This window comes from Panthera uncia, chromosome D4, assembly GCF_023721935.1.
Source record: "Panthera uncia isolate 11264 chromosome D4, Puncia_PCG_1.0, whole genome shotgun sequence".
Lineage (NCBI taxonomy): Eukaryota > Metazoa > Chordata > Mammalia > Carnivora > Felidae > Panthera > Panthera uncia.
Window position 1 is genome coordinate 44,219,890 of NC_064807.1, and position 24,567 is coordinate 44,244,456.

Here is a 24,567-nt window from a genome sequence, read left to right on the forward strand (position 1 = left end):
CAAAGCAGGCTCCAGGCTCTATGCTGTCAGCACAGAGCCCGATGCGGGGCTCGAACTCATGAAACGCGAGATCATGACCTGAGCCGAAGTCGGACGCTCAACCGACTGAGCCACCCAGGCGCCCCTAAACTTTTATGTTTTGAGAGAGAGAGCGTGAGTGGGGGAGGGGCAGAGGGAGAGGGAGAGAGAGAATCTTAAGCAGGTTCCATGCCCAGTACAAAGCCCAATGTGGAGCTTGATCTCATGACCGTGAGATCATGACCAGAGCTGAAATCAAGAGTTGGACACTTAACCGACTGAGCCACCCAGGCGTCCCAATAAAGCCATTATTTAAAAAATTTCAGAGGTGCCTGGATGGCACCTTCAGTCAGGTCACCTTCTGACGTTCTTCAGTCAGAAGAACATGTGACTCAATTTCCGGGTCATGAGTTCACTTTAAAGGAAAAAGAAAAAAAAAAAAGGAAAGAGGGAAAAAAAACTTCTATAAAGCTTAATTTTTACTTCCCAACCTTTTAGTTGTTACCATATAAATCAGCTTCTAATAACTGGACAGTTAGATTCTAGATCCTTCGAATTTGTTTCATCACATTCTAAGTGAATTGAATTATTTTATCAGCAGGCAATCTGTAATGCCTCTTTAATGTCTGTGGCTTCAACTTAGCCGTTTCGCGCATTGCTCACGCTGGCTGAGTTCTGTCTGTTCTCTGTCCCTGACTGCTCTACTTCCTTTCTGTGAGGAGCCATTTCTCAGGTTGACTTCAGCATACCATCTTCTTTGGGTATCATTTCACTCTACAGCTGTCATTTCTTATTGTAGGAGCTATTCACGGTTATTCGTATTCTCCGGTTCCAGCTGAACTAACTCTGTTCCTGTCAACGTACTGTTTTGTTACCAAAGTGAACTGTCCTCAGTCTAAGTCTGCCACCTGCCCAGGGTTGCCTCTTACCGAAGCTGGAGCTGGGCAGATACAGTGACTTTTTGTTCCCCTTTGAATCTTCCCTCTCACTGGCAAATACTTTTTTAGTGGTAGTGAGTTCTCTTCAAATTCTGTTGCCTCTGGATCTTGTGTATGGATCCTTTTTTTTTTTTTTTTTTTTTTCCCCCTGCCTCAGCTGGGAGTGAATGGTAAACAGGAGGAAGAGTTGAAAGAATCTGTCCTAGAGTTCCATCTAACAACTGTTCTTTTTGCGTAATCCTCTTAGCTTAGTTACATGCTGAGAAGTTTTTGGCAGGAATCGAAAGTTTCGTATTTTGTTGGAAGGATTGGTTTCTTACGATGAAGTATAAAAATAAATGAATATATTTCTGACAAGCACACGTACCTCGCTTATTCATGCCTTGTTTTTGTTTTTGTTTTTGTTTTTGTTTTTGTTTTTGTTTTTGTTTTTCAGCTCTCCTACAAGCTTGCGTTCCCCATAACCGGCATGTATGGATCAATATTTACAGCCTGGAGGATCCTCGAAGTGATGAGAGAAAAGTCTGCTGCAAGTGACTGGTTGTTTTCCGTAGAGTCCTTGCTCCCTATAACCACAGTAATCCCTGCGCATGTTTTTCTTTTGTTGGCTCACCTCCTTGTTGAAGATCAAGGACAAAATCTTCGCCAAATACTGAAGGTCACTACAGAATTGGCCCAAGCAGATTCCTCTCAGGTAAAGTAAGAAAATAATGGGACAGTAATAGGAGTAAAGCTTAACTGTTGGAATTGTCGATTTTTCTTAGTTCGTGGATGATTCTTATCAAAGTTTTAACTTATGGGTTGATTCCTTTGTTTAGGATGGTGGGCTATCTTTATCTTCTCAATTTGTTCATTTTTGTCCTTACACTGAGTTGATGTATGCTTAACGATGCACGCGTTTCCTTCATGAAAACACACTTGACACTGAAATCTACACGTGATGCTATTGTGGTATTATTGTTTTTTTGGTAGATTGGCTAATCTGCAACACTTTTGTTAACTCTTGCGGCCTGTTCCCAGATGAATATCCCTTAGTTCTAATATTGATCTTTTAAAGTGGATGCAGATTAATCAATTTAGGATAAAGGTACCTATGCAGTAGGCATCGATCTCTTTTTGACTTCTGGCAATTTGATTCTGTCTTGATTCAGTCCCTTAATAAGCTAAAAAATAGTCCTTGCTATCTATAATGATCAACATGGTGGGATTCTTCCTATCTGCACAGATCTTGGAATGCATACATTCACATTGTATGCATAATGTGAATCATTTCAATTTGCTTCCTACTTTATTTCTCCCTTTACATGCTGCAGTGATTGTGCTTCTAATAGATGTTTTGTTTCAGCAGCATTGTCTAGTCTTAGACATTAATAAGACTCCCCCCGCCCCCCGTCCACCTTTTGTAACTAACCTTATCCTTGGTAAAGTAATCTAACTTTTTCCCATTGGATAGACTCTCAAGAATTAATTTCCTTTGAAGGGAAAGGCTTCCTAACCATATAGGTATTTTTATTATTCTGCTTATTAGTATCTGTGCTGATGCTTCTTTTTAAACATGGTGAAGAAAAAGTTCATCTCTTTATGGAAAATGTGTGTTCCTACAGGAAAAAAATTCAGTTGATAGAGACAGGATAAAAGTGATTAAGATACGAAGTGAATGTATTTGGATTCTTTTTATTCCCAGCTTGTTATGCTCATTCTTTTTAGTCAAGTGAGGAACCATTGATCTATCTATAAAAAGTTTTCCTTCGGACTAGACCTCTTGTGGTCTGATTTTTCCAAGTGGATTTGTGATGTTCTCAAAGTACCTTTGTGTCCTGGTGTATGCATTGTATGCATAATGTGAATCATTTCAGTTTGCTTCCTACTTTATTTCTCCCTTTACATGCTGCAGTGATTGTGCTTCTAATAGATGTTTTGTTTCAGTGCTGACACCTTATAAGATAATATCTTTATAATAGTTAATGCGCAGATAATGCCTGGAGATTATCTAAAGAAGTCCTGTGGTAGGTTACCTGACCTGCGTATGCCACTGATGTAAAACGTATATTACATCAAATTCTGTGTTGATTTTCAGGAAATGCTTGGCTCTTTGAAATTCTAGGGTGATATTTTTGGTTATAAGTAATGGCGACATGTCTGTCTTAAATAGTTCTTATTAGCTCCAGAATTTAGAAAAAGCATGACCTAGACAGTATATCCATGGTAGAGTTTCTTTGTTTCCTCTGTGAATTGGCTGGAAGCCCGAAGCCTTATAACCTTATATTCATAGCCCAAAAAGAAGAGAGACGTAGAGGTGTTTGGATTGACCTCATTGGGTCGTGTGCCCATACTGAATCAACCATTGTGGCAGGATAATGGGGCACTTTAATTGGCCATCCTTAGTAGAATGGAAGTGGGTGAAGGGTCAATCCTGAATGCCACCGTGATCATGTGGATTGAGGGTGGGATGATCCCCCAAAAGAAAATCCGTTTCCTGGCAATGAAAGTGGGGATATGCTAAATAGGCCAAAAATGTAGCGGTGAACGTCTCAGCCCGTGTTGTGGGAGCTCTGAACTGGTGTGAGGGCGTTTCAGGTATGTCAAGGTCCTCACCCCTCTGAGCTCTCGGGCGGCCATGTAGTAGTCTAAGCTCAGGGTGCTGGCTTGGCTGGTAGCCTCTGACCACCTGGGGTTTCAGGTATTTACCCCACACTCCTTATAAGCCTGATTTTTCATGTGTGCCACGAAGTAGAAAAGGTGGGGAAGTACTAACGTGACCATCAGGTTTGTTTATCTTTTTCAATAAACGTTTAAGAAGCAGTGGTCTAAATCGAAGTTGGTATGTTCCACTTCTGTTGACGATCTCTTGGGTAGTTTGGAAAGAAGTGAGAAACAACGAGTGTAATTGTGCCGTTACGATGAATAGTAGGGTGCAATGCTTAAATAGTTCCTCAGCTGCATGCATAAGCAAAGGCAGTGTCATTAATAAGAACTTAGAAGTGGAGTTTTTGTGAAAAGGAGCATCCTTGAACTAGGAGATAGTGTTGTGTTTCCTCACTTCTCCTTTTGAAGTGACCATTTCATATCCTTTCACGGGACTCGGGTTATGGGTAAAGGAGCCAAAAAGAGAGGACCGAATATTTGGAAAGAGCAAGTTTTCTAATTGTGAGCAGATATTTGGAATAGACTCAGTCGAAACGAGTAATGATTGTAATCCGTTATTGGTGGGTTGTTTCTCTTTCGTTCACTGAGTTGACAAGGCTGCATGAAGCTTGTGAATTTTTATGTGTTGTTTATCTGTTCTCACCATAGAGGAAGAAGCTATATTATGTTTAAGCAGTCATTGGCTCAAATTCATGGGGCAGTTTATACTACAGAAAAGTCTGAGACTACTACTAAGGGGAAGCTAAGTAAATAGGTAGGTAAGAGCAGGAATTTCGAGGCTGTCTTTCACCTCTGTTTTGGTGGTCACTTAACCACTGTGGTAGAATTCGTTGAGGTGCAGTATGCTTGCTAAAGATCGACTTTGTGTGACATCTTAATTGATTGAAAGAATCCTACTGTAAGCTCTTGCGAGAGAAAGCATTTGAAAAGCTTGAACGTGATGAAGTATGTTTTGGTATGCTTGTTATTATCATTATAAAGTATCAACTGAAGTTATTTTTAGTGCCCGTGAACGGTAGTACAAGTCAGTATCAACTAGTAATGTGATGTGAGTGTTCATAATGCTAAGAAAACGGGCTTTTGGGGGCGCCTGGGTGGCGCAGTCGGTTAAGCGTCCGACTTCAGCCAGGTCACGATCTCGCGGTCTGTGAGTTCGAGCCCCGCGTCAGGCTCTGGGCTGATGGCTCGGAGCCTGGAGCCTGTTTCCGATTCTGTGTCTCCCTCTCTCTCTGCCCCTCCCCCGTTCATGCTCTGTCTCTCTCTGTCCCCAAAATAAATAAAAAACGTTGGAAAAAAAAAAAAAAAAAAAAGAAAACGGGCTTTTGCTTTTGCATGCATCAGACATTTATTTATTTTTTTTTAATTTTTTTTTTTAACATTTATTTATTTTTGAGACAGAGAGAGACAGAGCATGAACGGGGGAGGGTCAGAGAGAGGGAGACACAGAATCCGAAACAGGATCCAGGCTCTGAGCTGTCAGCACAGAGCCCGACGCGGGGCTCGAACTCACGAACCGTGAGATCATGACCTGAGCCGAAGTCGGATGCTTAACCGACTGAGCCACCCAGGCACCCCCATCAGACATTTATTAAGCAGACACTGCATGCCTTATGCCTCATGTAAGTACCTATCTTGGTTTGTGAGTAATATTCATTTAGTTAACACATGACGATGATGATGATTTTAATTTAAATTCAAGTTAGTCGACATACAGTGTAGTCTTGGCTTCAAGAGTAGAACCCAGTGATTCATCTCTTACATATGACACCCAGCGCTCATCCCAAAAAGTGCCCTCCTTAACGCCCATCACCCATTTACCCCATCCCCACACAGAAAATGGGCTTTTTGCAAAAAGTGAGGATGTTACTTCTTACTAATCATGCGTTTTGATGCCTCTTCCTCCTCAGTGAGTTTTCATCCTTGTCTCTCACCTGGTTCCCCTGGGGCATGCATTTTCCATTGGGATTTATAGCTTTAGGGCCGTGGAAGACTAGTGGAGTTAAGTGGTCTGAAGGGAAGTTGGCTCTGTCAGTACTATTTTAGAGTTAACTAGACGCAAATGACGATGTTAAAATAGTTACCAAAGACACAACAATAAATCGACACTTGAAAAAAATAGGCAACTCTTCCCCCTCCCCCACCCCCACATCTAGAAGTGCTGTCAGTAGTTACTAATCCTAACAGTTTTCTTACCCAGAGAAATATCTCTTACTCGTGAGATTTAATGTGCAGAAGACACAAGCTCAGGTCAGGCAGCACTTGGTAAAAGTTAAGTGTCTTTTACCTTCTCAGAGGGAATGTTCTGGGGAGATATCCAAGAATGAGCATCCTGTGTAAATTCCCGTGGAAGTCTTGAAGGTTTTAAATGCATCAATTTAGTTAAGAGAGAGGTTTTTGTATCATGGCCTATGCTTATAATAAATGAGAGTGCCGTCTATTTCTTAGTGTTTTTTCTGGAAATAGAGGTTGACAGATTTGTGTGCTTTTTGGTTATGTTTATATAATAGCTCCTGCTTGTCTGATACTGAGTAATGTTATTTTCATACGTTTTGATATAAGTCATTCAGGCTGCCTTGAGGGATGCCTGAATGAGCATTAAAGCACATGGCTTCATGGCTCATGTACAGTAATGTCCAGTTGGCCTTATTCTTTCCTCTTCACCGAGCTATTTACTACCCCTCTGGTTTGTTCAGGACCTGGTTTCATCTGGTGTGAAATCATTGGTAGTGAATGTTAAAAACGGACTTGACTGAGTTAATTAAGGGATGATGTAGACTGTAGGCCTAAATGAGGACATTTTCTGAGCTTTACAGCTTTTATTTTTATTTATTTTTATTTATTTTTTAGAGAGACAGTGAGAGTATGAGCAGGGGGAGAGGGACACAGGGAGAAAGAGAATCTTTTTTTTTTCTTTGTATAATAAATTTTATTTATTTTTACTTATTTATTTTTTAATTTTATTTTTTTAAAATTTACGTCCAAATTAATTAGCATCTAGTGCAACAATGATTTCAGGAGTAGATTCCTTAATGCCCCTTATCCACTGAGTCCACCCCCCCACCCCGCCACAACCCCTCCAGTAACCCTCTGTTTGTCCTCCCTATTTGAGTTTCTTCTGCTCTGTCCCCCTCCTTGTTTTTATATTATTTTTGTTTCCCTTTCCTTATGTTCATCTGTTTTGTCTCTTAAAGTCCTCATATGAGTGAAGTCATATGATATTTGGGTGAAAGAGAATCTTAAGCAGGCTCCATGCTAAGTCGTGGGGCTTGATCCCATGAGTATTGACCTGAGCCAAAGTCAATAGTCAGATACTCAATTGACTGGGCCACCCAGCTGCCCCTGATCATTACAGCTTTTAAAAAGGGCAATATCAAATCATATTTTGAACCCTTAGCCAATGATTGGCCAGCCTGTGTATAACATGACTATGGACAGTTTGGCAATGTCTCAGACTGATAGAACTTCCTTAAGAAGAGGTTAATAAATCAATAAGGCGGCTTCAGGTAAATGCCATATGTTTACCTGGGACTCCCCCAACCAACCCCCTAAGATGTTTTTCTGACCCCTTTGTCCCCTGAGAAGAAAAGGCTGCTATTCAACTCTTAAAATCTTTCCTATTAGCTTAGCTATATTATATTGACTATATTATTAGCTACTTATTATAATATTTGCTATATTTTCTTGTACTATATATTTAACATACTAGATTATGTAATTATATTAATTATAGCTTCTCTACAGTTGATGGAATGGAGATTCTCCATCTGATGTTGATAGAGGTGCTAGAGGAAGCTATTTTCCCACATAGCAGTATGATTCTACAAAAGTCTTAATGGAATTGTTAGGTCCTTCACAGTAGATCTTCTAAATATATGGAGGGAGGACACCTGACAAAAGATTATGGTCTCTTTTGGAAATCAAGGCTACTGTTAGTGGTTGAATTTAATTTAAATTAATTTAATTTAATTTAACTTAATTTAATTTAATATAATTTAATTTTAGAGAGGACACAAGTGAGTGAGGGCAGAGAGGGAGAGAGAAAGAGAGAAGCAGGGCTCACCCAAAGTGGGACTAGAGCTCACCTGATGTGGGACTCGAACTCACCAACTGTGAGATCATGACCTGAGCTGAAGTCGACTGAGCCACCCAGGTGCTACTTAGTAGTTTTACAACTTGAGAAAATGTGTTTTCTTCCTATGTTTCCTTTTTTTTTTTTTTTTTTTTAATGCTTGTTTATTTTTGAGAGAGAGAGCGTGAGCGAGGGAGGGACAGAGAGGGAGACACAGAATCTGAAGCAGGCTCTGAGCTGTCAGCACAGACCCTGACATGAGGCTCCAACTCACGAACTGTGAGATCACGACCTGAGCCACAGTCAGCCGCTTAGCCAGGCACCCCTCTTCCTGTGTTTCTGTGTATATGAAGAGTTTATGGCAAGATGACATAGGAATCTGAATTGAACATGAGCCACAGGGGCACCTGGGTGGCTCAGTCGGTTAAGTGGCTGACTTCAGCTCAGGTCACGATCTCGCGGTCCGTGGGTTCAAGCCCCGCGTCGGGCTCCGGGCTGATGGCTCAGAGCCTGGAGCCTGCTTCCGATTCTGTGTCTCCCTCTCTCTCTGCCCCTCCCCTGCTCATGCTCTGTCTCTCTCTGTCTCAAAAATAAATAAAACGTTAAAAAAAAAATTTAAAAAAAAGAACATGAGCCACAAAGATTAATAGTTTTTAGATGGTGTAGAATGAACCATGGCCAAGATGGTTTAGAATGCAATCTTCTAGCTTAGTGTCTCAACTTCAATGGAATAACTCTAAATACTACGTGTAAAGTCTATCAACTTCTTTCTGGCTGATAGAATATGCCAAAAAAGGAAATGTTTATGAACCTTGGCTTGAGAAAACTCTACATCCCTTCCTTAAAACCTACCTTCATCGAGGAGCTCAACAGATGACGTTTTGTGAAACTCCCTGCCTCTCCCGAGCCCTTGTGCTTGCTTTACTTTTCTCTTGTTTTGAAGTGGAGATAGCTAGAGCTGGGTATTTATTTATTTACTTAATTTTATTTTATTTTCACATTTTGGTTGTTAAGCCTAGTTAAAGGTCTTGTTTAATGGGAACAGTTGGCACTCTTCGATAATTTAATCTTCTCCTTTGTAATGTGTTCAGGGCTTAATTTTTTCCATGTGTATAAGTGTATACACTTTTGAGCCATTTGAAATCACTTACGTGGCCAGGTTCATGGCCCATGACTTGCTGGTCTTTTAAAAGTCCCACATTATCAAACAGTAAAAAAGCTGACTTTCAGGGCAGAATCCTGTGATAGTTCTACTCCGGGTCATAAGCCATATTTTAACATGGAAAATGAATAGGAAATGTGTGAAATTTAATGGTCTGTAAGTTACTGCTGTGAGAAAAGGAGAAAATATATTCCATAAAAGAACTTGCACAAAGAGTCTTTGGACACTTTGCACTCTGTTCTATTGTCACCGAGTTCTATGAATTGCTACCCCCTGAAGTCAGTCTGCTTTCTGTGTTCTTCACATCAGCAAAAAGAAGCTGGAATGTACAATACTTTTAATAAAGAGCTTTACAGATAAGAAGTGCGGTACTACTATTCCCTTGTAGCCATAGCATCGATTACGCCCGGAGCAAAATTGGGCTGAGCCTGTCAACATGAAACAATTAGACAAAGAGAAACACAGACCAAAATCCAAGGTCAGGTATCTATTCCATGCTGTGCTAATATGCTTATTTTTTCTTTATAAACCCCACTTCGATATCTGTGGAATAAACATGTTTTTTAACTGGCATTTGAACCCTTTGAAATCTTTCTGGTTTTTGTTTTTTTTCCCCACCAAGCCTAGAATTTTTACTCAGCAAGGAGTTCTATATCAATTTCTTGCTTTCCCTAAGTGTTCATATTGGGGAGAATTTCTTTTGAGGAGTCTATAGATTGTAAACCGCTTAAGATTCTCACTGAAGGGATTGTTTGGGATTTTCTGTTCAGTTTCAAGGCGATAGTCACCAGTTCTAATATAGTGAAGCAAAAACACTTGTCATATGTGAGCTCTGAGGCTCAGCGAGGAGGGAGGTTGGAGTCTGATGAGGTTGGGGCCCTGTACTGCATTTGGCGTAGTGGACTCTTTCTGCTCCCAGTTAAATACTGGATGAGAGTAGTTCTTTCTCCCTGCGAAACCCCCCTAAGGGAACTACCTGCTTGAGATGGCCTAAGTGTCGGTGAAGGACTCAGAGGAGGATCAGATTTTGTGGCACCTTTGAATTTCAAAACAGTCATGAGGAATTCTCCTCAAGGGGAAAACTCACCGAAGCCCACTATTGCCAGAATAAAAGATTCTCATTTTAATGAATGGATTGGGAAGGGAGAAGGTGGGATTGGCCTCCCGCCGACTTGTTTCATGGCCACTCTTAAAGTGAAGTTTCCAGTTGACATCCTCTACCATTCATTCTCCACCCCCTGCCCCCACTTTATTTATTTACTTGCTTACTTGCTTATTTTGAGAGAGAGAGAGAGAGAGAGAAAGAGAGAGAGAGAGAGCAAGCACACAAGCAAGGGAGGGGCAGAGAGATGGAGAGAGTGAGAGAATCCCAAGCAGACTCCGTGCTGTCAGCACAGAGCCCGATGCAGGGGCTTGAACTCACGCACTGTGAGATCACAAGCTGAAACCAAGAGTTGGCTGCTTAACTGACTGAGCCACCCAGACACCCCCTACCATTCATTCTTTAGCTCTTCCGGAGTCAACCCTTCAAATAAGAGGAGAGTCTTATTTAAGGAAACATTGCTTTACATCTATGGCAGCAACCCATGCAAGTTCCCTACAAGCAACTTAGCATTGATTAATATATATATATATATATATATATATATATATATATATGAATATATATATGAATATAAGTATATATATGAATATATATATGAATATAAGTATATATATATATGAATATAAATATATATATAAATGGAAAATAAAGGCTCATCAGACTTTGAGAAAATTTAATAGCATAACTGACCAAAGAATCTGTTTCCAGAAGAAAGAGAACTCAGGGAGCAGAAGATCATGCAAAAACGATCGAAGTCTTACGAGGTGTTGTAAAGCTATTCTATACAAAAATACTGCTGTGACAAAGAAGAAATTCAATGACAAGAGATTTTTAGAAATTAAAAATGTGATTGCCACAGTACATAAATGGAGACAGGATTAGTGATTTACAGAATATTCAAGTAAACATTTCAGAATATAGAGCCCAAAATAGAAAAGAAAAAAAGTTAAGACATTGAGGGTCAATTTTGGGAGCTCTAACATCTTTCTATTGAAATTCTTGTTGGAGGGAACAGAAAATGAAGGGGAAAAACTTAAAACGTGACAAAACACTATTTCCTGATCTTAAAAAACAAACAAACAAAAAAAGACACAAGGATATAGATTGTTAGGACCTTCTGAAAGCCAAGCAGCATATGTAAGAATAGATCAATACCTAAATTTGTCCCCAGAATTTAAAGGATAAAGAGAAAGTCATAAGAGATTTTTAGAGCAGAATGGGGGGAAAGAAAAACCTAGTAAGACTGATCTTCGATTTCTTACCAGCAGCACACTGGGTGTTGGAATACCCAACAAACTGGGAATATCACCTTCCAGTTTCTTGGGGAAAGTCACTCTGCACCTGGATTATTTGTCCTTCTTCATCTACCTTTTTCTTTCTTCTGGTATGATGCTTTAGATGTGGAATTCACATTATAAATATTTATCCTTGATTGAAATTTAATGACCTTATGATTGCAAGACCTTTAGTTTTGTTTTTTCTGTTAATTACCTTTAATTGGTGTATGGGTTCTGATTCATTACCATAGATTCACTGCAGAAAGGTATTCAATTAATCAATTTCCTGTCTAGTGCCCAAGGTCCAAAAGTGAAGTGCTTGTCCCATTTGCCAACTTGATTGAAGTCTGAGTTCTGCTGAATAAATCAGTCCTAGACCTTTTGATAACCTGGCTGATACTATGGAATGAATTCTTCTATTCTTAGTATTGCAGTGCTAAATAAATAGTTTTAAATATAGTCTACTCATTAGAAGGTAAACTATCTTCTCAAAGTAATAGCTAATGAAAATAGCTAACATTTACGTATACTTATTATATGGCAGTCATTATTTTAATCACTTAATTTGCCTATATTAAATAACTTACCAACAGCTCTGTGAATTTGCCGCCACCACTGTTTAGGAACTGAGGCACAGAGTTTGATTAATTTCCCCCAAATCGCACAGCTAGTAATTGGCGAAGTCAGGATTTGAACCCAGTACATATAGTTCCAGAGTCTGTGCTGTTACCTGGTGTTTTATACTGTCTCTATACAACTTTTACTCAAACTACTAAAATTTTTTTTGAAAGAGTTAAACAAGGTTGGGGCGCCTGAGTGGCTCAGTTGGTTAATTGTCTGACTCTTGGTTTCAGCTCAGGTCATGATCTCATGGTTTGTGAGTTCGAGCCCTGCATCGGGCTCTCTGCTGACAGCATGGAGCCTGCTTGACGTTGTCTCTCTCCCTCTCTCTCTGCCCCTCCCCCACTCACTCTCTTGATCTCTCTCTCTCTCAAAAATAAATAAATAATGTTAAGAAAAAAAGTAAACAAGGTTTATTAACTTTGCATTTTTTGTTTAATGTTTTTAATGTTTGTTTATATCTGAAGGAGAGAGATACAGAGCATGAGTGGGGAGGGGAAGAGAGAGAGGGAGACACAGAATCCAAAGCAGGCTCTGTCAGCACAGAGCCTAACGTAGGGCTCGAACTCACAAACCATGAGATCATGACCTGAGCTGAAGTTGGACGCCCAACCAACTGAGCCACCCAAGTGCCCCTAACTTTACATTTTTAAGATTGGCCTACTCAGCTGTAGAGAGGATTAAATGCTAAGATAAGAACCTCAACCTTTGTTTGAAATCTTGCCAGATCTTCAGTCTAGTGTGATTATTTTTGTCTCTATTCTAGCTTCCATTGGCCCTTCCATAAATAGGTAAATCGCATTTAGCCAGATATTTATACCTAAATGGAACACCTATGCACAGTCCTAACTCCTGAAAGCTCCTATCGGAGGAGAGAGTGAGAATATTCAAGTGAATCAGCAAATCAGCAAGCATGGTTGCAATTGGGGTTAGTGCTTTTATGTACTTTTGATCACAACTGGGAGATTCTGAAATCTAATCAAAGTCAGGAATATTAGTGAACAAAATTAGGTTGTTCTTTTATTTTGAAAAATGTTTATGAATTTGAAGAAAATTATACATTGGTTAGGTTTGAAACATTTAAATTATTTGATAAGATATATGTGTATGCATATATATACACATATACATACATACATATATATACATATATATGTGTGTGTATACACACACACACACACACACACACACACACACACATATATTTTTTGTTTGTTTGTTTGTTTTTTGTTATGTAGGCTCCATACCCAGTGTGGAGCCCAATGTGGGGCTCATACTCATGACCCTGAGATCAAGACCTGAGCTGAGATCAGAGTTGAACATTTAACCAACTGAGCCACCAGGTGCCCCAGTAAGATACATCGTTAATTCAGGGTCTTGAAAGATGACAGAATCAGTTATTCAGTAAATACTCTTGGAAGACTTCTTTAACACACATTTTATTTTATTATTATTTTTTAAAATATAATTTATTGTCAAATTGGTTTCCAAACAACGCCCAGTGCTCGTCTCAACAGGTGTCCTCCTCAGTGCCCATCACCCACTTTTCCCTCTCCCCCACCCCCATAAACCCTCAGTTTATTCTCCGTATTTAAGAGTCTCTTATGGTTTGCCTCCTTCCCTCTCTGTAACTGTTTTTTTTTATCCCCCCTTCCCCTCCCCCATGGTCTTTGTTAAGTTTCTGAGGATCCACATAAGAGTGAAAACATATGGTATCTGTCTTTCTCTGTATGACTTATTTCACTTAGCATAACACTCTCCAGTCCATCCATGTTGTTACAAATGGCCAGATTTCATTCTTTCTCATTGCCAAGTAGCATTCCATTGTATATATAAACCACATCTTCTTTATCTATTTGTCAGTTGATGGACACCTAGGCTCTTTCCATAATTTGGTTATTGTTGAAAGTGCTGCTATAAACACTGGGGTACAAGAACCCCTATGCATCAGCACTCGTGTATCCCTTGGGTAAATCCCTAGCAGGGCTATTGCTGGGTCATAGGGTATATATCTATTTTTAATATTTTGAGGAACCTCCACACTGTTTTCCAGAGCAGCTGCACCAGTTTGCATTCCCACCAACAGTGCAAGAGGGTTCCCGTTTCTCCACATCCTCTCCAGCGTCTATAGTCTTCTGATTTGTTCATTTTAGCCACTCTGACCAGCGTGAGGTGATATCTGAGTGTGGTTTTGATTTGTACTTTCCTGATGAGGAGTGATGTTGAGCATCTTTTCATGTGTCTGTTAGCTGTCTGGATGTCTTCTTTAGAAAAGTGTCTATTCATGTCTTCTACCCATTTCTTCACTGGATTATTTGTTTTTCGGGTGGGGAGTTTGGTGAGTTCTTTATAGATTTTTGGATCCTAGCCCTTTATCCAATATGTCATTTGCAAATAGCTTTTCCCATTCCATTGGTTGCCTTTTAGCTTTGTTGCTTGTTTCCTTTGCAGTGCAGAAGCTTTTTATGTTGATGAGGTCCCAATAGTTCATTTTTTGCTTTTAATTCCCTTGCCTTTGGAGATGTGTCGAGTAAGAAATTGCTGCGGCTGAGGTCAGAGAGGTTTTTTTCCTGCTTTCTCCTCTAGGGTTTTGATAGTTTCCTGTCTCACATTCAGGTGGGACACACATTGTAGTTGGAACTTGGGCTACAAAGACCATTATTGAGAGAGAGAGAGAGAGACACTGCATATGGAAGGTAGCAACATATAATCAATACCCTCTGTGGGTATAATGGTATAATGTGGGGAAGCACAGGGTGTTGTAGGAGCCCTGAAAGGGGCAGCTAAGTCATAATAGGAAGATTGCCTGAAGTAGGTGATTCATAAGCTAAGTCTTGCAGGACAAATACAAGTTAAAAAAAGAGTATCTTTGAAATGACCTAGAAGAAGCATATGTTGCCTGTTTTTATGACATACAAAGGACTACTTTCTTTTATTAATGTTGATTTTTATTTTTGAGAGAGAGAGGGAGAGAGAGAGACAGACAGATAGAATACTAGTGGGGAGGGGGAGAGAAAGAGGGAGACAGAATCCCAAGTAGGCTGCAGGCTCTGAGCTGTCAGTACAGAGCCCAATGCTGGGCTCAAACCACGAACCGTGAGATCATGACCTGAGCCGAGGTCGGACGCTTAACCAACTGAACCACCCAGGCACCCCCATAAAGCACTACTTTTTATATATGACATTTATATCATCCTCCTTGAGTATCTTTGTTGGTCAAACAGTGAAATAAATAAATTTCTGGAGGTGTTGGAGTAGTTTTTATTTTGTGAACCATAGATTCCCTAGCAGTAATATATCTTATATTTCAGGGGTGCCTGTGTGGCTCAGTTGGTTAAGCGTCCAACCTCAGCTCAGGTCATGATATCACAGTTCATGGGTTCGAGTTCTGCATCAGGCTCTGTGCCGACAGCTCATAGCCTGGAGCCTGCTTTGGATTCTATGTTTCCCTCTATATCTGCCCCTCCCACTCTTGTGCACCTGCTCTCTCTTTCTCTCTCAAAAGTAAAATAAAAGCATAAAAAAATATGTATCTTGTATTTCAGAAGTGATTTTTTGTTTTTGGGGAGTGAAAGAAAGTCACTGACACTTAGTTACAATTGTAGCTACTGTCTGATAGCTGTATTTGAATGGATGGGCCAGGATTTGGTGGATTTGGTGGGAAAGGTTTATTCTAGAATTCTTTTTTTTTTTTTTTTAATGTTTTATTTATTTTTGAGACAGGGAGAGACAGAGCATGAACAGGGGAGGGTCAGAGAGAGGGAGACACAGAATCTGAAACAGGCTCCAGACTCTGAGCTGTCAGCACAGAGCCCGACGCGGGGCTTGAACTCACGGACCGCGACATCATGACCTGAGCCGAAGTCGGCCGCTTAACCGACTGAGCCACCCAGGCGCCCCTATTCTAGAATTCTTAAAGTAGGACAGGTGTGTTACTTCCCTTACCAGGCTTGAGAATTATTCTGTCCCTTTGTCTTTACAGCACATTGTAGTTCTTTTTTTTTTTTTTTTCATTTTTAATGCTTATTTTTGAGAGAGAGAGGGAGAGAGAGGGAGGGAGGCAGTGGAGGAGCGGCAGAGAGAAAGGGAGACACAGAATCCGAAGCAGGCTTCAGGCTCTGAGCTGTCAGCACAGAGCCCAATGCGGGGCTCAAACCCACGAACTGAACCGCGAGATCATGACCTGAGCCAAAGTCGGATGGTTAACCAACTGAGCCACCCAGGCACCCCTGGCACACTGGACTTCTACCCCACCAGTGACAGTTTTGAGATTTTCATGATAGATAGCATAATAGACTCCTTGGCAAGTTGTCAGGACAGTTATGGAATGCAACTGGGCATTCCTAAGTCCGTTTATTTCAAATGAGTAGACATGGTTACAAACTCAGGGGAGCCAGACAGGTAGTTAAGGAGTGACTTGGGATGATTTCTGTAGGTCAGGCTTTAGCGTGTTGATTGCACTTTCAGAGACCTTGTGTCCTGTTATCCTTGTTCAGTAGCATTTTTGTGGTAGTGGGATTACATCTGCATTTGAGACCATCTGCATTTCTAACTCCCAACCTCCCCCCCCCCCCCCACCACCTCCACACATCTGGAGAAAATGAGCTTATAAAAATATATGTAACCTGAATTTATCATATCAGAGAGTTAAACAGGGCTAAAGATGAATGAATATGAGTAAGCACAGATGAGCATGTTTAAGTGTCCTATAGTTATGTTGAGTGTCAGCGGCGTTCAAAGGAAATTTTGAATAGATTACGATTAGATTTAGAATTCCAAAAGGAATTCCTTAAGGGAAATGGTCTTACTTTTTCTTGCCTCCTCATGACCTTGGACAGTTCCTGGGCTCCATAGCTGCTTTGTTGCCTGATTGAATTAACACAAAAATACATTAGGTGTATGTACCCATCCTAGTAGAACCCGAAAAAAACCCGCGTTTCCAATATTTTCATGTGTTATCCAGACTAATAAAAGGAACAGTGTGGGGTCCAGGGATAGAATTTAGGTTAGGTTAGATTACAATGCCATCTTATTAAATGAAATCCTATTAATTTAGGGTTCAGGATAATTAGATACAGGCTGAGTTAAAACATAAGCTGATTTTGAAGCTATTGTTTTCGACAGTTTGGGCTTGCTCATTTGCATTAGTACAATGGATGTGCCAATTTAAAATGATCACATTATCTATTCATTAAGACATATCAGCAGGGACTGATACTTGGCAACTCTTGGCTAATTAGTTTGTTACAGTATGTACATGAAAGTAATCGAATTTTGTTTCTTTAACATTTTTCTCTAATCCACTCTTTCCTACGTTCATTGTCACCAGTAGTCTGAATTGTTATTAGTGATAATTATACTGGTGGCATTTTCCTCCACTTAGGTGTATTTAGTTGTCAAATTGTATTCAGTTTTTAATGGTGCATCTTGATCTGTGTTAAGTGGAATTATCATGGAATTCTCATTCAGCTTGAAATACTGTAGATACCTCATTTTTATTAGGTCTCATTTGATTCAGCATTTTCAAGACATTCGTTTCATCATCCTTCCCCCACCCCTCGCCATATATATATAGAGAGAGAGCGAGAGAGAGAGCGCATGCACAAACCTCCTATATGGCAGGTTCTGGTAATACTAAGGTGAAAGCATACAGTCTTTGTTTTCAGAAATCATAGAGCTTAGTGTGTTGACAGGGGTATTAAAATTTGCTGTTCAGTGCAGGATGGTAATTGTCATTGTGGAGGTATGTAAGTGTCCCTGGGACGTATCTGCAGAGGACCACAGGTTTCCCTGATGCAGGGGAGAGGGAAGGCATTCTAGGCAGAGAGACGCAAATGTGTGGCAGGTCACGGGAGGGGAGAAGATTGCAAACAGTACCATATTAATCTGGGAGGTACAGGGTGCGGGAAACTTTCCAGAGTGGATACTGGGCACGTATTTGGAAACCAGATCCTGAGAGCCGTGCGGTCAGGCGGGAGATGAGAGTTTATTTAAAGTATTGGGGTAATCAGATATAGAGGAGATAAAGGTATATGGACAGGATGTTAGAAGCTCTGGTGGGGACCTTGAAATACCAAAATGGATTTTGAGACCGGACACCCTGGAGAATTTGGAGCGCAGCAGGAATAAACTTAGGTGTCCAAGGGCTACCACAGGTTTTAACGCCTCACTCCGGCTGAGGGATCTGGAAGTTAGGACGGGACAGGATAGGTGAAGAGAAGAGGGGGGGGATTCTTGCAGCAAGTTGCTGGAGTGCTGGGTCCTACGACTGCCAGCCCTCTCTGCCTGGAGCCCCGTGACACTCCCATCCAACTACATGGGCGCCTTGCAGTTGGGGTGGGCAGATGTCTATGGTGACTGGCCCCCGAATCTAAACTCGAACAGAGAGGGATGGGCCAGCCAGCTGTTGTGATCCCGGAAGCGAAAAGGGAGAGTGTGGGAAATGTGGCGACTGGCCTGCGTGCCTAGAATTTGCCGGAGCAAAAGGTGTGTGCGCCTTTCCTGTGGACAGAGTGTGGGCGGCGCGGGCAGGGGAGCAGCGGTGGGCTTGTCTCATCTCGTCCTACAGGTTTATTTAGGGGCTGTGCACACTTTGGAAAGAACCCGGATTCCTACAGCACGGCGGGGGGGACAATCAAACCGGAAGAGAGCCTCTCACCTGAATCAAGTCTAAAGAGAACTTAATCTTGCAGGTTTAGGCTTCTTGCTACGGAGCCGCAGGAGAGTCCCTTGGGGGCATGTGAGCTGTAAAGACACGCGTAGTCCTGTAGCCAAGTTCTGACCCTGCTCCTCCGAGGGGCTGGCTCACGTCCGGGGATGGAAGGGGGGGATGAAGCCACGCCCAGCAGCATCGACTAAAGGGAGTCAGTCAAGGGAACCCCTGAGAAGTCCTCCAACTGTCACTGGGAAAGAGGACTTCAGCTACCTCCATGTTGACCTCAACCTTTCTAATTTATTAAGTTCTTCTTTCCAGCTGACCTCTTCACTCGGGGAAAGGCCGCTGCTGGCAAAACATTCCCTGATAGGAACCGAAATTACCCCCTCAAGCAATAAGGACTGCCCTGAGCCATCAAGACCCCATCCCTGATTGACCCCAAGACAGTGATTGACCTAACCTTCACCCCCCACCCGCCTGTACCCGCTGACCACCGCCCCCCATTTTCCTTCTACAAACCTGGAAGTTGTTTTCAGCACTTTGGAGATTGCCTTTGAGACTTAAGTCTTCCCTGTGTTGGCCTCACTGAAATAAATTCCTTTCTCATTCCCCCACCACTGGTCTCTCTGGATTTTGCCAGTGCTGAGTGGCCACACCCGGTCTGCTTGGATCCTGGGAGCCAGGTGCTCCTGAATCCAGTGCCCTGGCTGGATAGCCTTTCCCTGCAGAGATTCTGGATTCAACCTTCTTAATCTCCTCAGCAAGGCAGTAAGAAATATGTAGACAGATGCCTTAGGTTTAGGCTTCTGTGGGCTTTGCACGATGCCAAACCGTTTCTTGAAGTAGGGCTTGTCAGATGGTGGGTTCATTTCACACCTTTTGCTTTGGTTTCCAGTTTTTATTAATTTTTTTGTGCTTTGCGGAGGTTTCCAAAGGGAGGGCCTTGAGTTCACTTTATCTGACGCTTCTCTCGGTAATGTCAGATTGTCTTCATAATTAATGGTGAATTGCTGCAATGTTGTGATGCATACAAGTAATTGCAGTAACCAGTTATGCCCATTCTGTCCCTTTTCATGTCTCCCTCCTTTGAGACATGAGTGGAATTTCATGTAACCCACGGAGGAACGAGGAGCCTTATGTACATTTCTGTTGCCTGATGAAAAAAATGTCGGTACCTGTTTTAAAGTGCTCCGTGAGCATTTGATGAGTTCTTAGTTATTCTTTGAAGCCGGGGAGGATTCAGGCAATGGTCTGCAAAATTGCTGAAGAAAGTCCAGGAATCTTTTTTAAACCAGTGGAAAAATGAAGAACCATGCATGCATATATTAGGTTGTCTTAAATCAAACCCTCGCTGAAGCTGTGTGACACATGCTGTTCACGAAAGACTTAATACAGTCCTTCTAATCGGATGAATTGTCTTGTTGTGCAAAAACTGTTATTACACTGTGTGTGAAGCCAACCATACTGCAGGGGGAAAAATTAAATCGCCTGACTGAGAGGTCACTTGTGAATAGTAACACAAGATCTATTACCGTTATTAGGGGCTCTGGAGGACATTCACCCTTTTATGGTCTTTCAACTGCTGGAATGAAATATTTTAGTGGTAAATGACACCCTTCTGGGAAATCCTCCTAAGGATCCATTCTTTGCTGTTTGTACATTTAAAAAAGAGGGAGGGGCCTCGGGGAAAAAAAAATCACATTGTTCCTTTCAGATCGCTTAAAACATTTACTTATTTTGACTTGGTGTGATGATGATTGCCTTTAAATTGTTCCTCATTACACCATTCTTAATCTGGGTCTGTTAGTATCACACTTTATCTTTCGTAACATGTCACACACATTCTGTAATCTTTTCCTTAGGGAAACTGATGATCGTACGAAAGCTCAGAGACCAAGGGTGCGTGTGGTTTATGTCAAAATCTGGATTAAGCACTTGAAAATTCATGAAATGAGAAGTCTGCTTATTTTGTTTATTTTCTTTTAAGGATCTCTGAGTGTATATAAGGAAGATTATGTGAGTATATATTTTAGTTCTGCATGGCAACCATGCTGAGTGGTAAATATTTTAAGAAATATTTTCAGAAGGGAATGAATAGCTATTGACCTGAGGTGAGGCTTTATAACGCCGTTATTAAATTGGGAGCCAAAAAATAAATAAATAAATAAATAAATTGGGAACCAGCATGCCTTTCCAATGGATTACATTCATTATAAACTGTCAATCCACTCTGGAATTACCACTCCGGAATTTTCTCGCTTTTTGCTATCTTGCTATAAGGTTGAGATCAGCTTTTATGGAAGGGAAAAGAGATAAGAAACCAAGGGCATTGCAAATAATTTGGGTAATTTTTTTTCTTCAGTTTTGACGTCCTGTCTCTTTCCTCTTCCCGTGATTTGATTTCAGCGTCTTTGTTTTTCCTTCTTTCTTCTAAAACTTCCTTACTTGGTTGCCGAAAAGGTGTGGAACTGTCACAGTATGTGAATAAGCGTATGGATTCTGTTGGATTTCCCTGCCTTTGTTACAGGTACTCTGCTAGGTTCATTAAAACCTAGCTGTTGAAATGGGGCTTGGTAAGGAGGAGAAAGAGAGGAAAGGGAGTATGTTGTCAGTAGGAGTAATACATTGATATTTGAGCTTCACCTGGAAATAAAAATAATTTTGTAAAACGGGAGATAGAAACCCTTTGTCAGGTTGCTAATGAGAGGCTTGACCTAGCTGCCGCTGCTGCAGCATCTTTGGGGCTGATGGGAGATACAAAATGCACTGTTGCTAGGCAACTCTCTTGGCTGCCTTTGGAGCAGGTTCATATGTGCGAAGAGCTAATGAATCCTCACGTCTGCTCTTTGAAACTGTTCAAAAGCCGACGAAGACATACCCAGACATTTAGCATTTGCAAGTACCTGAACTATTCTCGCCGTGTCATTTACCCATTAAAAATTAAGTTGACCATTTAGCGTGTACTGAATCTTGCTCCATTTTTTTCAAGGTGGACCAAGATTTGAGCCCTAATAAGTAGGTTTTCCAAAAGGGGCTCAATAAGGATGACTTAGTTCCTACTGACGCTAGTTAAGTGATTCTATATGAAGACTTATTTTAAATTCGAGTGCTTTTTTGCCCCCTGCCAAAAGTGAGAAGTTGTTGGAACTTGCCTCTTTAAGCCTCTTTGGAAGTTTTAATTACACTTTCTTCCTGCCTCACTCGGCCCAAGGCCGTTATTTCTAAAGATGATAGGAATCTGGAACCCAAAACTAATTTTGTAGGTGGCCTGCCTAAAACTCCCACCCCTCCTCCCTCCCCACCCCAATCCTGGACAGTAGCCATAAAGCAAGCACAGAATATAAATTAAAGCCTGATAAGGGACATCCCTGGATCAGATAATGCGTCTAAGTACTTGTAAGATCCCACCCACCCTCTAATAATAACTATCTATCAGGGGTGTTGCAAGGATTACAAGATTCTGTGCATGAACAACATTGTAAAGTGTCAGATGAACACTAGTTTTTACAGTGAATTCCAAGGTATTGTCTAAATCCAACAAGAATTTGGTGTGGCTGGATTATTAGCCATTAGTCAAGCTTGTTAATATTTTGGTAGGATATGGGATAATTGTAGTGGGATTTATTTGTAATAGGATTTAGCCTATACCTTGTTTATATTTTGCTTGTATTAACCTGTGATTCCTCCTGATGTCACAGCACCCAGTATAATACCATGTGATGGAAGGCATTCAGTATTTTTTACTTCAAGTTGTATAAACCTCCCGTATAGACCATCTCAATGGAATTGTTTCATTTCTTGTCACATTGCAAAGTATACTAGAGATTCTGTTATAATTCTGTGTCTGTGTTTTCTCCTCTTTAAAATAAGAATAGTACAGGGCACCTGGGTGGTTTAGTCAGTTAAGCATCTGACTCTTGGTTTTAACTCATGTCATGATCTCGTATTTCATGAGTTCGAGCCCGCATCGGGCTCCGCACAGACAGCGTGGGATTCTCTCTGTGCCCCTCCCCCTCTCGCTCTGTCTCTCTTGAAATAAATAAACTTAAATTTTTTTTTTTTAAATAAGAAGCGTAGAAGAACCTGCCTCATTAAATTCATCATGTAGATTAAATGAGATCATGCAGAATATAGTTCCTGGTTTATAATCAGTGCTCGATAAAAGTTATATATTATTAAAATTGTGGTTGACTTTTATAGCCTCTTTTATTCATTTCACAATTATTTATCTACTGCCTTATGTTCAAGGAGCAGTGCTAGGCTGTTTAACAAATAGACACGTTCTTTGCCCATCTGGGGCTTATTGTTATACTTTATTTCCCAAGTACATGAAAAGACAGCCATTAACTGTTTTCTGTGTGTGCCTGTATGTGTGTGTGTGTGTGGGGGGGGGGGAGGACTATATTAAGGTGCATTAAGGGGATAAACAGTAGTGCTGTTCAATAGAAATATAACAGGAACCACATATATAAGTTTAAATTTTCTAGTAGCTACATTAAAAAAATGAAAGTAAATAGATGAAATTATTTTAACTTTTTTAAAAGTTTATGTTTTTGAGAGAGAGACAGAGTGTGAGCGGGGGAGGGGGAGGGGCAGAGAGAGAGAGAGAGAGAGAGAGGGAGACACAGAATCACAAGCAGGCTCCAGGCTCTGACCTGTCAGCACAGAACTTGACGTGGGGCTCGAACTCAGGGACGGTGAGATCCACGACCTGAGCTGAAGTTGAGCGCCTAACCAATTGAGCCACCTAGGTGCCCTGATGAAATGAATCTTAAAAACAAATTTTAGGGGCACCTGGGTGGCTCAGTCAGTTAAGCATCCGACTTCAGCTCAGGTCACGATCTCGCGGTCCGTGAGTTCGAGCCCCGCGTCGGGCCCTGGGCTGATGGCTCAGAGCCTGGAGCCTGCTTCCGATTCTGTGTCTCCCTCTCTCTCTGCCCCTCCCCCGTTCATGCTCTGTCTCTCTCTGTCTCAAAAAGAAATAAAACGTTAAAAAAAAAATTTAAAAAAACAAAAACAAATTTTATTTAACTCCATAAATCTGAAATATCATTTCAATATATAATCAACATAAAAATTTATGGATATATATTTTTAGTACACCTTCCAAATCTGGTGCGTATTTTTGCCTTCCAATACATCTCAATTTAGACTACCCCATTTTAAGTGCTCATCTCCAGTTGCATTCCACTCATGTTTACTGAGTATTGGCTATATGTGTTTTTGGCACTAATGGTAGAAAGAATAGGAATAGGGTGGCTGCCTGCGAGGCATTCACAGGCTGGCGTGGGCATCAGTTATGAGAAGAAGTGACTGTTCCCCAAAGTGCACTGAAACGAAGGTGTGCACAGAGCTCCAGTGACAAACAGCACTTAGAATATTCTTTGCCCAGAAAGGGCCGATTACTCTATTAGCCTTAAATATTTTTCATGGCTGTAAAACAGTATTTTTCACGGTGAGTTCCTAAATAGTTGAACTATCAGTTTGAAAACAGAGAAACACATACAACATTCAGGGCGCAAGAGGAAGGACTAGATGTACCTTGAAAAACAAGCTGAGTAAGAAGGTAGGGGAGAAGCATGATCAGACTTTGTTCCCTGACATCAAGTGTCTTTTTTTTTGAGAGACAGAGAGAGCCTGAGTGGGGGCAGGGAAGAGAGAGGAGGAGAGGGAGAGAGAATCTTAAGCAGGCTCTGCACTCAGAATGAAGCCGGAGGTGGGACTCGATCCCAGGAGCCTAGATCCCAGGTGGACGCTTAACCAAGGGGTCATCCAGGTGCCTCTCGGGGTCTTTTTGGGCAAGAAGTCTGCCCTCAGTCTGCTTCCTCCAGTGAGCCTTTCCACACACAAAAGCATTATGTTTTATAAATGTTCCTTTGTAGTTTGTCTCTTTCTCTCGTCAGTACGATGGAGCCATTTTTCCATCATTTTCCACAGTTCTACTTGATGATTTTTTTTTTCATGAAATTTATTGTCAAATTGGTTTCCATACAACACCCAGTGCTCATCCCAAAAGGTGCCCTTCTCAAAACCCATCACCCACCCTGCCCTCCCTCCCACCCCCCATCAACCCTCA

At 41.2% G+C, this 24,567-nt stretch overlaps 1 protein-coding gene across 1 annotated transcript in view; it reads left to right on the plus strand.

The window, feature by feature from the left end:
- The window catches only part of FOCAD (focadhesin), a 313,963-nt gene that overhangs the window by 104,694 nt on the left and 184,702 nt on the right, over window positions 1-24,567 (plus strand). Inside the window, exon 11 of the mRNA XM_049635278.1 lies at window positions 1,393-1,650. Within this exon, the coding sequence (XP_049491235.1) occupies window positions 1,393-1,650 (258 nt within the window). The remainder of the gene's footprint in view (window positions 1-1,392; window positions 1,651-24,567) is intronic.